Source organism: Acanthaster planci, linkage group LG05 (assembly GCF_054643075.1).
Source record: "Acanthaster planci isolate LZ-2023a linkage group LG05, COTS_SCS, whole genome shotgun sequence".
Lineage (NCBI taxonomy): Eukaryota > Metazoa > Echinodermata > Asteroidea > Valvatida > Acanthasteridae > Acanthaster > Acanthaster planci.
Genome location: NC_141781.1, coordinates 6,300,461 through 6,317,050, shown reverse-complemented (window position 1 = coordinate 6,317,050; position 16,590 = coordinate 6,300,461). Strand labels below are relative to the sequence as shown.

At 41.0% G+C, this 16,590-nt stretch overlaps 1 protein-coding gene across 1 annotated transcript in view; it reads left to right on the top strand.

Moving 5' to 3' along the window:
* The window catches only part of LOC110987735 (phospholipid-transporting ATPase ID-like), a 44,146-nt gene that overhangs the window by 11,120 nt on the left and 16,436 nt on the right, over positions 1–16,590 (top strand). Inside the window, exons 3-13 of the mRNA XM_087136436.1 lie at positions 2,688–2,720; positions 5,014–5,072; positions 6,040–6,153; positions 7,345–7,443; positions 7,871–7,932; positions 10,245–10,388; positions 11,785–11,867; positions 12,155–12,402; positions 13,309–13,392; positions 15,894–16,000; positions 16,355–16,517. Coding sequence (XP_086992562.1) covers positions 2,688–2,720; positions 5,014–5,072; positions 6,040–6,153; positions 7,345–7,443; positions 7,871–7,932; positions 10,245–10,388; positions 11,785–11,867; positions 12,155–12,402; positions 13,309–13,392; positions 15,894–16,000; positions 16,355–16,517 — 1,196 coding nt within the window. The remainder of the gene's footprint in view (positions 1–2,687; positions 2,721–5,013; positions 5,073–6,039; positions 6,154–7,344; positions 7,444–7,870; positions 7,933–10,244; positions 10,389–11,784; positions 11,868–12,154; positions 12,403–13,308; positions 13,393–15,893; positions 16,001–16,354; positions 16,518–16,590) is intronic.

The window sequence follows — 16,590 nt, the reverse complement described above, 5'->3', positions numbered from 1 at the left end:
CCAAACTCGTATGACGTTATGAGAGGCTTGGTTGCTGCTGATGAAGCTACTGCGTCCTGCTTGCTGGGTGGTTTACCGGAGTTGTTCAGATTTTGTTAGGATCCCGTCCACAGTTCTTTGGTTGTTTTTATGACCATTTGTAGCTCCGTCAGTCCAGGGCTATAGCACGCTTGAAGGAATAAACAGCAGCGGTAAGTTGTGGGGACCGAGAACGTTTTGGAATCGCACTCACCTCCCATGAGCTGCTGTTTAGTGTGCCATCCTCCATCGCATTGATCATGGCATTTGGCAAGATCAGTCCAACAATCCATTTCTTTTTAAGTTTTAATCAATCTTCTTAAAGTTGTATAAGTTTTGAAGAATAGGCCTCAGCCACTCTGTATGCCTTTCTTTTTCTTTGAGATCTGCCTTAAAGATCAGTCACATTGGTAATTCACATTTCCACTTTTTATGAAATTGAGTTATATTTAAAACAATGTATAATGTAAAAAACTAAATAAAGATTGCTACTGATGTCAAAAGCACGAGTTGAAGTTCTCCTTCATACTAGGCAAAATGAAAACAAAACCATCCATACTTGTAGAAGCCTGTTGCGATGACATCACGCTACCGCTCTGCAATTATACGACTTTCATTATTTCGGGGCAAACGCACCTGTTAGCGCTGTTCTTGCTCGAACTTAACTGTGAATTATAAGAAGTTAGACAATGAGAGTGACTTGGAATTATATGTACATTTACATAGACATTGTTGATTAGGCAAGTCAAGGTGATGTCAACACTGGATCGTATGATACAGTTGAATCGTCCCAATTTGAACGGGAGTGAGGTCCCAGTGAAATTCAGACAGATGGCTGCTGTCATTTGCCGAAAATGACCGGCGAGGAAACAGACAACCTATTACGACCACAAGGTCAAGAAACTCTTGGGGAATGAGAGCTGTATTATGACATCAAGTCACTAGACTTGTTTGCCGCCCCCATCGATGCATTTTTTTTTTCTGAGCATTCTTGCGGTGGAACTGAACTCCCCAAATGACAATTTTTTTGTACATGCAAAGAGAACCTACCATGTTAGTCATTATGTGGGTCATAATTCCCTGTTTAATAACCTCTTTCCCATAAAAACAATGTGACTGATCTGTAAGCCTAACCCTGCTTCCATTATAATTGCTTGCAGCCTTCTAAATTCTGTAGCAAATAAACAGGTGCATGAAGCACAGAAATTATTACTACTGACAGTGACAGAATCCGGAGGGGATTCCGATCAACCTTCATGAATGTGCAACAGTGGATGTTATTGAAACAATACATGTACATACATTTACATGTACAGATATATGGATCCGTGCTTTTCTGCCAAGTTGGTACATGTACATGTACCTGTGCATAAGCCAAGTTGCCTGAGCGCTTTGCATTATGCTCATTACTACATGTAATTCAACTGCTGCCCTAGCTGTGGATGAGCATATGTGCACATGAACTTGAAACTGTGTAACACCTTGCATCGAAATGCTGATATTTCTCAAAAAGAGTCTCTAGATTTTGCAAAATTGGGTTTAAAGTGTTCGAGGTACACCCACATGTATAAATTGCACGTGGATTTGGTTACTAAACATTATTGTACACGTATATGTATGTAGTTTGACACCTTGGATGCTCATTTGATGATGTACATTGTACTTGTGCACCAGGGCATTTACTAACGTTTTCTGCATGGACCTACCGTCTTACGTAGAATTTACCTAAAATTTGTGATGTATGTATACATGTACGTTATGTACCTGTATCATCAGACATCAGTCCTTTGCATCCAGAATGCACTCATCGAAACAAAATTGTACGTCGCACTTTGAAAACAGAAGGCATGATTGTAAAAGTACCGGTACATGTAAACTTGCTGGAGAAAAAGTCACGCCGGTACACTGCACGCGTACTTGTATGTGACAGGAGTTGGATTATTATCCGCTCCGAGCAGGAACAAAAGAGGGCATGTTTTGAAATGAAATTGACAGTCCTTTGGTACTCACGCACCGCATAGGTGCGCAAGTTTATGCACGTTTGACGCGGAGCATGCTGAGTACGCGCAACGATTTTAGTGCACGCTGAACGCATGCTAGAACCCGGTTGGAAAACATAGTTCCATCTGTCTTTCTTTCGCTGGTGAGGGTGCACTTCAGCGTAGGCTGGATAATATTCTGCTGATTATATGTATGTAGAGGCAAAGTGCATAAGACTCTTCTATGGTCTATTTCAATGGTACACTAATGACTGGATTGTTTAATGTTCAGTGTGCCCCAAGCTGGGGGGGGGGAGATTTTATTAGTACGAAAGAAATCTTCCCCACGTCCTGGGGGCACTTGGAACTTGTTGCAAACCAACATGCGTATTGTTTAATATCCAATGTACTGTAGGATGCCACCCCTCGCCCTGTGTGTACAGATTACCAGGGTGTGTGCACATGTACTGTGCATGTCACTAGGTCCTCAAATGCAGAGTGGTCCACCGTACAGTCCGGAATCTGTCAACTTAAAAAACACATGTACATGTTGGAATCTGATGGGAGGGCGAGCCAGGTTAACAGAGTGTTGGGCAGGCAGGGGGGACAAGCAAGGAGTGGGTTTGGAAACAAGACCTACCCTGAATACATGTATGTCTTGACCTTGTCTAATGTCCTTTCAACACACAGCCAATCAGATATTCAGGAGGAACGAAGAGAAAGGTGATGTACAAACATCTTTCAGTGTTCATATGAATTGGCATCAGTACCGGTAGCATCCGCCCCCTGATGATTTCAATGGCCTCATCCATGCTTTGCTTTGCTTTTTTTGGTTGCTACCTTCCCCATTTTTTCAAGTTGACTAGAGTGCAGAGAGGAGTCACATGCATGTGAATGTTGTTGTCCCTGTTTATCTTGTCCTCAACTCCAGTGTTATCCTCGTGTGACACACTGACATCATTGCATGCTTAAGTTTCACGTCCGTGTCATGCGCTTGCTTTTGCATGGTGAACAGAGAAGGTCTTCAAATAATTACAAGACAAGGATATCATCATTCTCAGTGTACAGTACCTGTGCATGAAGTTAAAAGTGCTACACGTGTACAGGAAGTACATGTACAGTGTACTGTTTAGGGTATGTTGTTCATGCATGCCACATTATTACATTGTACATCAGTATGCCACATTATTACATTGTACATGGTATATGTACCATACTCTGTATGTAATTGTCCCGTGACAAAATAAAAGAACAGAAGGTGTTGAAGCCATTTAGCAAAACATGTACATGTACATGTATGCGGGCCATATAGACCTTACCATGATGCTGCCATGTTTGTCTTGTCCCCTTTAGCCCCGTTGGCAATACCGATAGTAATACAACTTGATAAAAGCCAAAAGACTACGTTTTCTTTCAGCCTCCTTAGTTGAGTTACATTGCGTAGAATGGTAGAAAAGCAAGATGGCTGCCCCATGCCAGAGGTCTATATCGGGGTTATGAAATCTCTTGCTTTGTCATTCATGTCCTGCATACAGTGCATGTGTTATAGTTGACGGATGGAATCACAACATCAGTAGAAGCGTGTTAGTACACATTCAGAAAAGAATGTACATCTCATGAAACTGCTTTTCAGAGCCAGGCAAACACATCTGAAACAAGCTCTCATGGCGGGATGCAGTCTGGATCGAGTTGTATTTGTACAAATTGCCATGGCTTTGCTATTAAGTTAGAGTTTCTGTTTTGATGAGGATGTATCTTACAAACATGGATGATGACGTTCATGTATATATTTTACACAAATTTCCACATTATTGCAGGCTTTGAGCTCAGTCAGTCATTTTTTGGTGCATGCATGTAGCCAGCATCCAACCTTTCTGCTTCTTTGTTTAAAATACTTAACGCTGATTTTCAAGCTATTTTTCAAATGTTCTTTATCTTTGTGATATTTAATGCGCACGGATGCAAGATGTTCATTTTCATTTTATTTCATTTCTCGGGAAAATCGAGTTACAATGAACAAATACAAACACAATAAGATGGGAAAATAATAATTACAAAGAATATTCCAATCAGCCCCCGAAGGATTGCCCAAAAGAAATAAATTCTGTCAAAGGGGCTCTCCAAACTAATTGAAATGAATACAAAAGGTATATACACCTATGATAAATAATTATTCTCCGATAAAAGGAATTTAGAATAAAGAATAAAATAAAGAATATAGTTCTGCATAAAAAAAGTAAGTGTCATTCTGCAAGTAGTCAAGATGTCTGAAAAATCATTCTCAAAGTTATGTCCCCTGTCTTCTCAGAGAACCCTAATGTGATCTTTCTTGTCTGGAACTACCATACATGTACATGTACCGGTAACTGATCATTTTTTGGTAATTGAGTGGTTCATTGTGACTGACCACCTTGTACGTACAGTTGAAGGGGGCTTCAGGCAGGAACTTGCACTAAATTAAAAGCTTACTTGTTCTGTCCTAAGTATCTCAAGCTTTTATCAGCCAGGTGTCATCAGGCAGAGAAAAAGTTACATTTGTTGCGTGTAAGGAACATGTAGCTTGTCGCATGGCCCCTGGCTTAAATACATGGTGATGCAATTAAAAATGTAATAGTCTAGTTGATTGAAGGAGACTTTATCAGTAAAAGGCTGATGTACAGCAATTGTACATGTACATGCACTGGCACGTGTACATTGTGTGATCGCCACTGTGATTGATGCCCTGAATTCAGGATTTGATAATTGCATTTCATGCGTGCAGGTGTATTGTATACATATATGTACATGCACGTCTACATCGATAAACATAAATGTGGAGTTTGGAAATTTACATGTAGTCCTGTGTGAAAGTCACTTCACCAAGTTGAATGTGATGATTCTCTACTTGTGCATACATGTAGGAAGGACTGTACACTTGCCATTTACATTTGTAGCTAGCTCTTGCATGATTTTTTGTTTTAGATTTGTGTATGATACCACATGAGTTAACCTACCTCTTGCATTTTTTTAACGACAGAAACGGAACGTTCCCTGAAGGCCAACAACCGGGAGTATAATTCCCAGTTCAGATATGCGGTAAGTATCCAAATGTGTCCACGGTATTCTCTGCATGCCGTCCAAATCACGAAAATCAGAATAATGCTGTTTTTGATTAAAACCAGAGAAAGAAAAAGAAACACTCCTACATCAGCAGCACAGCAAAGCAGTCCTAGATACACATGTAAAACTGTGCATAGCATGGACATTTCCATGCACATGTACATGTACATATAAAACGTGCACAGAAGTGAAATTAAATTGAGCTTTTGCAAGTTAAATCCAGAACCAGGGAGACGGGTGCAATTTTTACTGCGTATTATGTTTTTGAATTTTTGTTATCTGTTCCTGCTTTGGTAAAGACTACATGTACTGGCACACGATGTACCGGTATATGGACCACTACATGTGCATGTGTACATGTACATTGTATGTTGCTGTCATCACTTTGTGTACATGGACATGTACATGTATTCCATACATACCGGTATATGCGCATTGTCTGTAGCTGATTATGGGTCAAGACATGCTAGCCATCCAGTTATGTAGGTGGCGTCAGTTTCCTTCTTGACGAGGTTTTTTTATTTTCACTGTCTGCGAAATGCAGAGTGGGTTGATAAGCCGTGTTTTCATTATTAAAGGTCGTCAACTCCCAGTAATTTGTGCAGGTTGCCATGGCAATGGAGAATGTGACCTGGTGATGAAGTGAGATGCTGCTTAGAACCTAACATGGGGGGAAAAGCATTACCGTACTTGTGTTTGTGCAGGAAATGAAATTTAGCAGTGCATGTACGTTTACTGTTGCATGGACGCCAACTGGTTTAAATTGAAAAGCTGGGTATTTCACTGACAACTCCACAGTGTTATTTGATATGTACATGGAAGTAAAATGTGTCTACTTCCCAATGACTAGCGGTAATTCAAGCTTCTATAAACCACATGACACGGAGCCCTTTGAATTCATTCTAATTGATTTTTCTTCCCTTTTCCACTTTAACTTTTTCAGAACAATTACATCCGGACATCCAAGTACAACATCCTGACCTTCATTCCTGTCAATCTGTTTGAGCAATTCCTCCGCATTGCCAACTTTTATTTCCTGGTGTTGTTTATCATGCAGGTAAGAAACATGAAAAACGAAGCAAAATTGGCACAATATTGGTACCCCGCACACAGTACGTTCCTGTTCATGTAAACAAATCCATTGACTATGGTAATGTTATCACTGGTTCATTTGCGGTGGCCCCCGCCAATGGTGTTATGCATTTTGATCACTTCTGCACGGAGTCACTGTTCTGTGACAGTCGCTTCCTGTGCAAAACCCCAACACACTGCTTTCTGCCATTAAAGGGACTGGCCGTTGAAACATGGCTGGACTGCTGTGTTGGGTTTTGTGCCTCTTTGACAGAATTAGGAGACATTCAACATATACATGTATGTAGTATTAGATACCGTTGCTCAGCAAGTGCCTGGGTTGAATTTCATGTGGCCAGTAGTACGTACGTGTAAGCCCAGAAGTAAGCTAAGTGTGGAAAATATGTGTTTAACGAAAATAAGTTATCAGCGGAAACACCATGCTCTTACTACTTCTTCAGACAGGTTCCCTGTTGCTCTCTGCTGAGCACATAAAGGTAAACGTGCAAACCACTATTTCTTGCTCAGCATCTCTGTGGAATTGGGTCCTGTTGGCCAAGAACTGCACCAGTGCGTGACGAAATCCCACTCCGGCCAAATTTGTTCATTTGTTCAAATTTGTTGACCAGCAAAGACCAAAGTACATGTATATCATACCAACCGTACATGCCATTTTGTTAGGAGACATGTTACAATTGCATCAATTGTACAGCCCTTGAATGAGAACCATCTGTTCAGCATATAGTGCGGTTGGTTGCAGTAATGGCTGTGTGGAAAGAAGTAGAGGGCGCTCTTCAGACATCTTCAGAGTGCAAAACTTGCGCGAGGCAAACACCACCAGGTGTTTTCTTGACCGATTTTGTTTTCTTGACCGAGGACATTTTGATCATGCAGCACATCACCATATGTGGCCGAATTCCGGGCTTGCAGCTTTGAATAACGCTTACATACATGTACACTGTATGCCAGTGACAGATGACTGTAGCTTGGCAGTGACTTCCGTAAACTTTAAATGCCTCTTTAAACACACATGGTGTGGAATTTGCTTTTGACAAATAAAAACATTTTGGTTATCATTGTAGTGTTGAAAATGCTGCCATGTCGTAAAAAGCACAGCGATAGTGGTTGTCCTATTCAGGAGTCAATCGCATCAACTTGTTTTGGTTTCATTTAACAGCTCATAGGGCCGATCTCTTCCTTGAATCCGGTCACCACTGGCCTGCCCCTTGTCTTCGTGTTGGCAGTCACAGCAACAAAAGATGGAGTGGATGACTTTGTGAGTAGTTGCGGCTTTTTATCAAGTCAATTCTCTCCCATTCCCTGCCCTTTGAGGAATTCTCGTGACATGTTACAGATTGGTAATCATTATTTCTCAGTTTAACCTTGTCACATGTGTGTGCAATGGAAGTGATTTACAGTTAATCAGTAAAATTTGTCTTGCTGAGTGTGGACGCTAACCCAGTATACATTAGAAACTGAAGTGATTTCTTAAATTGCAAATGAAACTCTGCAATAAATGGAAAATGTGGAAGTGAAATAAAAAAGCTTTCATTTCCTGTAGTATCAAAAAGGAGAAAACTAACTTCTTAAGTGGTTAGCTACTTCCTTGATAGGGTGTACTGCCTTTTACTAGATAAAAGTCTCACAAAACCTTTCCATAATGTGTTGATGGGTCTGTCTTTCTTCCACTTCCAATCTTATAGCAACGACACAGAAGTGACAGTTTAGTCAACAACAGGCAGACGGACATCTTGGTTGAAAACAAGTGAGTAAACAGTGACCCAAACTTAATAATCATACATGTACATGGGTCATGAGTATTTCAAAGTCTGTCAATCTCTTCCTGTTTCCAAATTCAAGTAGGGTGTCAAAATCATCTTTGAGTTTTCTGATTTTATTTATTCTCAGCTCACGGGCATGCAACTTTTCTTTGACTCAATTGATTTCTAGTGGTTAAACGCTTTCTCTCAATTTTTTTCTAACTCATAAGCATAAATTAAACAACCACTTGGAGGGCCTTTTTTTCCGTCCGAGTAGAATCTTTATCTTTAATTTTGAGAAATATCCCACTAGAATTGAAACGTCGGGCTCTCTGATTTTTTTTGAGTGGCATATTCAGCAAGTTTTTAAGTTGAACATATTAAAAAGCAACTGGAACAAGACTTGTGTTTGTTAGGTAACAAACACAGAGCTGTTTTGGTCACCCTTTTGGGGTGGAAACAAAATGAGGCTGAAATGGGTGGGAATCAAACCAAGGTCTCTAAGTACACATTTCTGCATTGAACCATATGGGGACTTGGGTTTGCCGCAACGAGTTTGGTCCATTCCAAGAAGCCTTGGGATGATGAAGTTACAGAGTAATCTTGAGTAAATGCATGTACGTACTCTATGCGCAAGCAACATAAAGAATACACAATGTTGCGCTAGGATTGAATTTTCGAGGGAAGGACTATTGTTAGGGTTCTCTTGTCCTCACTGGATCATTCAGTGAACAATAAGACTAGTCAGACACCTTAGGTAATTGACTGCGCCCACTATCAAAGTCACATGACCTACTGGTACAGTGGGTATTAAGTGTTGTGTATCAAAAATAAAGCCAGTTCTCATTTTAGTACTCGGCATATCAGTAGTCTGAGTACTGTACTGACCAAAAGCTGTAATTCTTTTCTGGTAAATGACACTTATGACAAACTTTGCTCTGAGGTGCACCTTGTTTGTTGATATCGTTGATATATAGCGGGCGCAATCTTCTAGTCGATCATTATTGGACAGTTCGTGATTGTGGGAGGTTAGCCAACTTTCTTCTACTTTGCTTCCCAAACCTGTCAAGGAGGACTATTTTCTGCAACCAACAGGGGTTGTGATAATATACAGTACCACAGTGCAGGGATCTTCTTTGTGCCTTGTGGTCTGTGCGTTGGAGAAGGCCAAAAGAGGACGTTGTGTGAAACAGAGTTAGTTGCTCATGCATGCGGGTTTAACAAACCAAAATCATTCCTCTGAACACTTACAGTATACTTGTGTGTTTACTCACATAAATTATGCAGTACCCAGCGTAAATCCAATTTAGGTCTACTTGGTAGGCGTGCCAAGTTTGAGAAGCTCGACAAGGCCCAGAGAGGGCGTTATGCAAAGTAAGTAACGGTTGCTCATAGACCCAGCCAACACTTATCTCCCAACAGTCTTTCCTCATTTGAATATACAATATGCAGCATAAATGCCATATACATGTAGGTCTATTTGGTAGGGGTGTCAAGTTTGAGAAATGCAGCAAAGCCCAGAGAGGGCATTATGCAAAGAAAATAACGGTTGCTCATAGAACCTTACCAAGATATGCCTCGGAACAGTTGCAGTACACTTTTGTGTGCTTATCTTGCATAGTGTACAGTATTAAGGTTTTTTTTTATACATATTCAAATTTAATAACAATTCATGTGATGATTTTGTCATGATGTAATTTTATATGATCTTTATTTGATGTTCTATCAAGCCTTTTGGGTTTATGTTGATTGTCATGATGTCATCGGGATCTCACAAAATTGCCCAGTAACATGGAAATCTACGTTCCCGAGCCAGAGGTTTTCCAAGAAGAATTTTGAAAAAAAAAAAATTTTGTTCAGGAGATACATCAAATAGAATGCTTAAATAAGGAAAATTAAAAAATTTATTAAAAATCAGCTGATGACTTCATCATGACATCCCAGGTTTCTCATATAACAGGTCTTGGTTTGTGTCCATACCATGTTTCATTGTGGTCATACCTTTAGTTCCGGAGATATTGGCGGCCAAAATGTTCAACTTTGCCTATCATGCAACTCTTGATGTCATCATGATGATGTAAGGATTTGGCAAGTAGTAATCTAACTATCTGCCAGGTTGGAAGGGAATTGGCCCCAAGACAAGGCCCAACATTGTGTGTATATGTACATGTAGAACAATCCTCTGTTATGTCAATGGGTAAAAGTGGAAAAGAAAAAAACAAAAACCAAAAAAACCAAGTAGATATTTTGGCCGTTGCCCAAAACATGTATTTAATGACTATTCTTGCTGTCCCCACTCCTGACCTTTGACCTTCAGGCTTACATCAACTCGGTGGCAGGACGTGCAGGTCGGGGACATCATCCGAATGGAGAACAATGAATTTGTTGCTGCTGACCTGCTGCTGTTATCGTCCAGTGAACCGCACAGCCTGGTGTACATTGAGACAGCAGAATTGGATGGGTGAGTAAAGGAGACTGTTTTGGATACCCCAACAACTGGGAATGACGTGAAACATTTTAGGCGGTAATAACTGTTAAATTCTTTAAAAGATCCCACAGAACAAGTCGAGGGCCGGTTTTCACACGCTTTGTTTTACACACATTACATCTGAATCGGGGGGACAGAAGGGTGTTGTGCGACAAGCGCCCCCTATGTTCAAACTCTTCTCATTCAGTCTTGTGTGGCGATGGCGTGCACATCCTTTGTTTCTTAGCTGCGTGAAGATGGACCACGATGAGTCTTCGAAACCACGAACAGCTGGCAAAAATTGATAATTTCAAGTGTGACTCTAAGTATTGAATCAGTAGTATAATATTTTTCTTCTGCAGGACTTTCATTTGTCAGAAAAGGTAATTTTTGAGATGAAACCTGTCTTTAGGATAAACATTTTGTTTCAATTTGTTTACCTGCTATTCCTTTTTGACCTTGCCTTTCCAACTTTCTTGCCCGAATTTCTGTGGTATCGGTTGGTTGTGCATCTACATCTCCACGCTCTGTAAGTTTTGATCGAGCGTGCAGAATTTTTGACGCGTACGCGTACCAAACTCAATGGACAAACTTTGAATGGGACGCGTCACTCAGTTTTATAACGGTGCTGAAAAATGGTCATGTTGAAGGGAAGGATTTCCTTTAAACGACTACAGTCTGAAGGTGAGGCCTTTACACATAGTACATTTCAGAAAAAAACTCAGTGTTGAAGGTGGGAATTTTACAAATTGAATCATCGTTATGCGTGGATTTTAGGGGTGTTAATTTGAGGAGATCACGGCGCAACGTGCGCATTATAAGCGTGTTAGCGTGCAGGATTCACGGCAGGATCGAGAAGCAAACATGGGAATCCTTTTCTAGAATCTCCATGAAACAAAGGGCTGGTGTACGTATTGAAAATAGATCGAGTGCTCCAATAATCCTAGTAAATAATAGAAACACTGGAGATTGAAGCAATAAATGATACAGTTCCTTATGAACAACCCCTTTTGATGAATGGAATAGGCACACAGGCCGTTTTATGCACATCATGCGCAGACCCCTTCCGTCCCCCCCTGAATTGCGTATTTTTCAGCTCCTTATTTACGTTTCCGTGGTATGATATTTTGATAAATATGGCCCATGTGGCTTGAGAATTTTGTTTTCTAGAATTTAAAAAGTCAGCTTGGAGAGCATGCAGAGAAGAGTTGCTCTTAATCAGTTAGGTACTGTTACTGATGGGCATTAAACACTTGGGGTCAGATATGTTTTTGTCTGAAGTGAAGGAACAGTTCCAGTTGGCTAGAGTTAACAATGTCAAGTTGTATCCATGGTGTCAAAAATACACCTTACAGGTAACATATTGCTTTTACTATGTGTATCTATCTAGGGAGACAAATCTCAAGGTGCGCCAAGCGTTGCCTGAGACAGCCTTGTTGGGTGAAGATCTAGACAGATTCAAAAATTTCAAAGGTAAGCAGAAACCAAGTAACAAAAGAAATAATCCACATTCTTGCAAGATTTATTCTAGTGACCAGTAATACTTCTGGATAGAGCCTGAAATGATACGGAAAATGAGCAAAAGAAGTAAATACAAAAATGAGTTCTCCTGTCCCATCATAAACTTTTAGTAATTTCACTAACAGAACCATACTTGCATACAGGTAAAGATCTTAATTTGAAGAACTTTTAAAAGCTGTTTTCAACCAGAAGCATCTCGATTTGACAGAACATACATCATGCTTACATTTTGTCTAAAGCGGAAGTGAAATGCGAACCGCCCAACAACAAGCTGGATCGCTTTGAGGGGACGCTGACATGGGAAGGCGACAGCTTCCCGCTGTCTAACGACCAGATCCTGCTGCGAGGCTGCCGACTGCGCAACACAAAGTGGTGCTACGGCATCGTCATCTTCGCCGGCCGCGACACCAAACTGATGCAGAACAGTGGCAAGTCTAAGTTCAAGAGGACCAGCATCGACCGCATGGTCAACAAGCTGGTGCTGGTGGTGAGTAGAGCAGCTGACAAGACCAGTGACAAGACCATACCAGTCCTTGTATAGGTCCAGTCACAAGGACAGTAACAAGACCATAAAAGTCCTCTTATGAGTCCAGTCACAAGACCAGTCACAGGTCCCCACACAAGTCCTTTCACTCACCGAGTTACAGTTAGTTGTCAAGATAAACAGTGACGAAGGAATATTTTGCCACAGTTCATTTCAACAGCTTTTGAGTTGACTTGAAACTTGATATGAGTGTACAACAGTGAAATGTTGCAGAAGTGATGGCTTTTTCTTCCAGTTAAACAGTTTGGTCCTCGCCGGCCTTGGCCGTCTTTCTTGGTAGTTTTCTTTTCAAGACAAATTGCTGTTGTCAAATGGGGTTTTTAACCTGTCCAAATCTCTGAGTCCTGACCCTTGGGTGGAGTTTGGAGTGGAGTTCTTGACACAGGATTCTTATTCTTGCACTCGAATGGTGGGAACACGACCCAAGAACACTGTTCTCGGAACACGATCGCACACCACCTCCTCGTGGGGGTTGCACAGGAATGTGCGGAAAAACTAGTGAGATTTGATTTTTGAACAGCCGCAAAAACTAGCGAGATGGCTTACAAAGCCAGAGACAATGGAAAGTTTTGCCAAATTAACATTGATAATTTTCCATAACACAGAAATGAATATTTCTTTTTAAATGGAAAAGAGTTTATCCCAGTTATCCAAACATTATCTCTAGAAGAATGTACATGGTCTCCGCCGTTGCATGTTGCTTGCCACTGACTCTGATCGATGACCGGTTGTACGTTCCTGGCAATCGAGCAGCCGACCCTTGAACAACAAATCGAATCTGTTGATAAACTACGAGAACAAGCCGCCCGAACTCAGCCTTGGTTTCTTGGGCTTTATTTTGTTTGACAGATTTTCTTGATTCTGTTTGTGTTGTGTCTCATCTGTTCCATCGCTTGCTCTGTCTGGGAAGCCAACTATGGCGATGTATTTCAGGTATGTTTTATAAATGTCGCACCCTGCAAGTATTCTTTAACTTCTCAGTTGAATTAAATTCCATCCCATGAAAATCTGGAATATCGCAGCATACGTATGGGTAATTCTAGAAATTAGAGGTCCAAAAGTGTGACATTTTTGTGTCCCTGTTACATCTGCCCTTTGTTTTTTGACATGGAAATATCACCGGAATTGATTTAAACTATAACAATTTGTTTGGCAAGCAATTTGCATTAATTCATCTCTCTTGGAAATTAGAAAATGTTCTGAACTTACAAAATCACATGTCAGACACAAAAAAAACATGGACCCCTAATTTCTGGAATTACCCATATTGCTTGTTGTGAGACAGTGTGTTTGTGACATGGTCCAACAAATTCAGTAATGAGGCTTTGGGTTCAACTTGCAGATTTTGCCAGAGCGTGAGATGAGCCCAACAAATTCAGTAATAAGGCTTTGGGTTCAACTTGCAGATTTTGCCAGAGCGTGAGATGAGCCCAACAAATTCAGTAATGAGGCTTTGGGTTCAACTTGCAGATTTTGCCAGAGCGTGAGATGAGTCCAACAAATTCAGTAATGAGGCTTTGGGTTCAACTTGCAGATTTTGCCAGAGCGTGAGATGAGCCTGTGACTTCTGGATTATCAGTTGCTATTTAATGAGCCAGGGTTTCCCCCGGGGGTGGGGGGAGAGTGAGCATTAGGTGGTGAAAACAAATTATGATACAATCAAAGTACCTGCATCGATGGCACTTGTTGCTGACCATGGTAGCAGGCCTTCTCATAGTACACAGTACATTGTACATTTACAAATGTACTCTTAATCTGCTCCATCTTAGATAAACTACTCTTGCATTCCGTATCCTTCTTTGCCAGTGAGAACAATCTGAAACAGGAATAATTTTGACCAATGTTTTTGGATTTTTTTTTTTGAAGGTTTCTTTGCTTTTCCACATTTTTTTAGTGTGAGGTGGCAATATTGGACCCAAAAAAGCTGAAGTGGTCACTACAATGAGTGGGGTGGGCCACCTTATGTTTGGAAGGGCAGGGGAACCTAGCAAAGAGCCATGTAGCTCTATTTGTTGGGTGTAAGCTCAATTCTTGCGGTTGTTTAGATTGGTTATTAAAACTGGAATACAGAACTTTTCCAAGCAGAATGTACTCAGTGAATCAGGTTGTCAGTCAAAGTGAGATTTGTATTGCATTAGATTTGCTTTTGGCTGATTTTGTTGCGGAGTGAAATATTTACTGCACAGTGTTTTGTAAGACAGTGCTGTGGTGTTCCCAGGGTTGTCACCTGGCCAAATTTAGTGTCGGGTAACATTTTAGCAAAGCGCAGTGAGAGGAGCTCTCGTAGGTTACGGCCTGGGGTTTAGGGGCCCCTTCTAGGGCTCCTAGTGTGCTCCAGGGGCAATGCCTCAGTGGGGGTAGAGGAGGCGGAGCCCCCCTAAAGTTCCAAGATTCTGGGGTTTTCAGGGGGGAAAATCAGGTTTTTGAGGAATGTTGCAAATCGTAATTTGTGTTTGTAAAATGTGGAATTATTCTTGTCACATCCTGAGCTTGAATTTGATTTTTACGATCAAGATTAGCTTCAACAGGTTCAGCTTCAGAGGCCATACTGAGGGTAGCATCCCCGTCGTCATTATCCTCTCGAAATTGCTGCTTCCGAGAAATTTGTTTTCCAAAGAAAAGTTCCAACTTTTTTGCGCCTTAATTCTAGATTTCTTAATCTTCGTATGCTGTCTAGCTGTCAAAACACTGTGCTCTCAAAAACAAAAGGTGTTTCATGACCTTTCACCGGGCGAAGGCAGGTTCAATTATGAACAACATTTTGACAGTCGGTGCTAAAACATGACTGAGCACGCGCACGCATAGTATGACTACCATCGTTTTCCTCATACACAGACATCAATGTGAATTGTGTACCATGCATACAAGGTCCGAGAAAGCAAAAATCAGCTGATACTAAGCGTCAAATCTGCGTAAAAACCTACTCCTGCTGGAATGCGACTACAAAATAAATATTTATTTGTGCGGTGGGGCTGTCAATGCTTGAAGTATCGGTGCACTCTGGAGCTGAGCTGTTGTGTATGTGCATATCTGTACATGTACACACATCACATGCATCGTGCATGTGTACGTATGTGTGTAGTTCAGGGCATACTGCAAGTGAAGCTGGTCTCATGTGTTGGGATATGGGGTAATTTGGGGTGCGTAATTTTAAGCTTATTTCGGTGTTTTTGCAGTTTAAAACAAGGAATTTAACACAGGAATATCTTAAAAATTGCTAAAGATGGGAACATGCGTGTACATGAGACATTTTTAGATATTTTAGAAATTTTACCAACTCGGGGAATGAAATATGTGCCGGGCGGTCAGGCTCAAAATTGCCCCAAGTGCCGGGTGGAGATTATGAGAGCTGGGCAGCGCAGCCCGCCGCCGCCTGGTGTACCTCCAACCTTTGATGTTCCCTCTATATTATCTTACTGTTTTTGTTTCCTTAGGCGTACCTTCCTTGGGAATATGATAGTCCAGCAATTATTGCAACGCTGGTGTTCTTTTCCTATGTCATTGTGCTGAATACACTGGTTCCCATCTCACTATATGTCACGTAAGTCTTTATTGAAAGGCCGTTATTATAGAATTAGTTGTAATGCAAGGTACCAGCTCTTGTGTGGGTTCACAAATTTGGGGAGGTTAGAAATGTTGTCTACCTGCATGTTTTACCATGATCATTGTCTTAGAATCATTGTAAATTTTTTTTTCTCAATATTTTCAACGGTTATGAAGCTAAGATGCGAATTACATGTGTACATGTATATTATTGGATCATTTGTAATATCACAGACTTAAACTGTTTCATTAAATGTTTGTATGTCCTCCCTTAACAGATGAAACCAGAATATAATTATTCAGGACGTATTTGACCTTTTGACCTTTCTCTGTTCTCCCTCCTGCTACCCAGCGTGGAGTTGATTCGCATGTTTCAGAGTCTGTGGATTTCCTGGGACAAGGCTATGTACTATGCACCCAAGGACACGCCGGCCAAGGCAAGGTCTACCAATCTAAATGAGGAGCTGGGTCAAATACAGTACGTGTTCTCGGACAAGACTGGTACCCTGACTCAGGTAGGCAGCCCCAGTGATCATGTTGTGTTTGTGTTTTTAAGTAAGATCGAAGTTTGCATTGTTTAGCACTGTA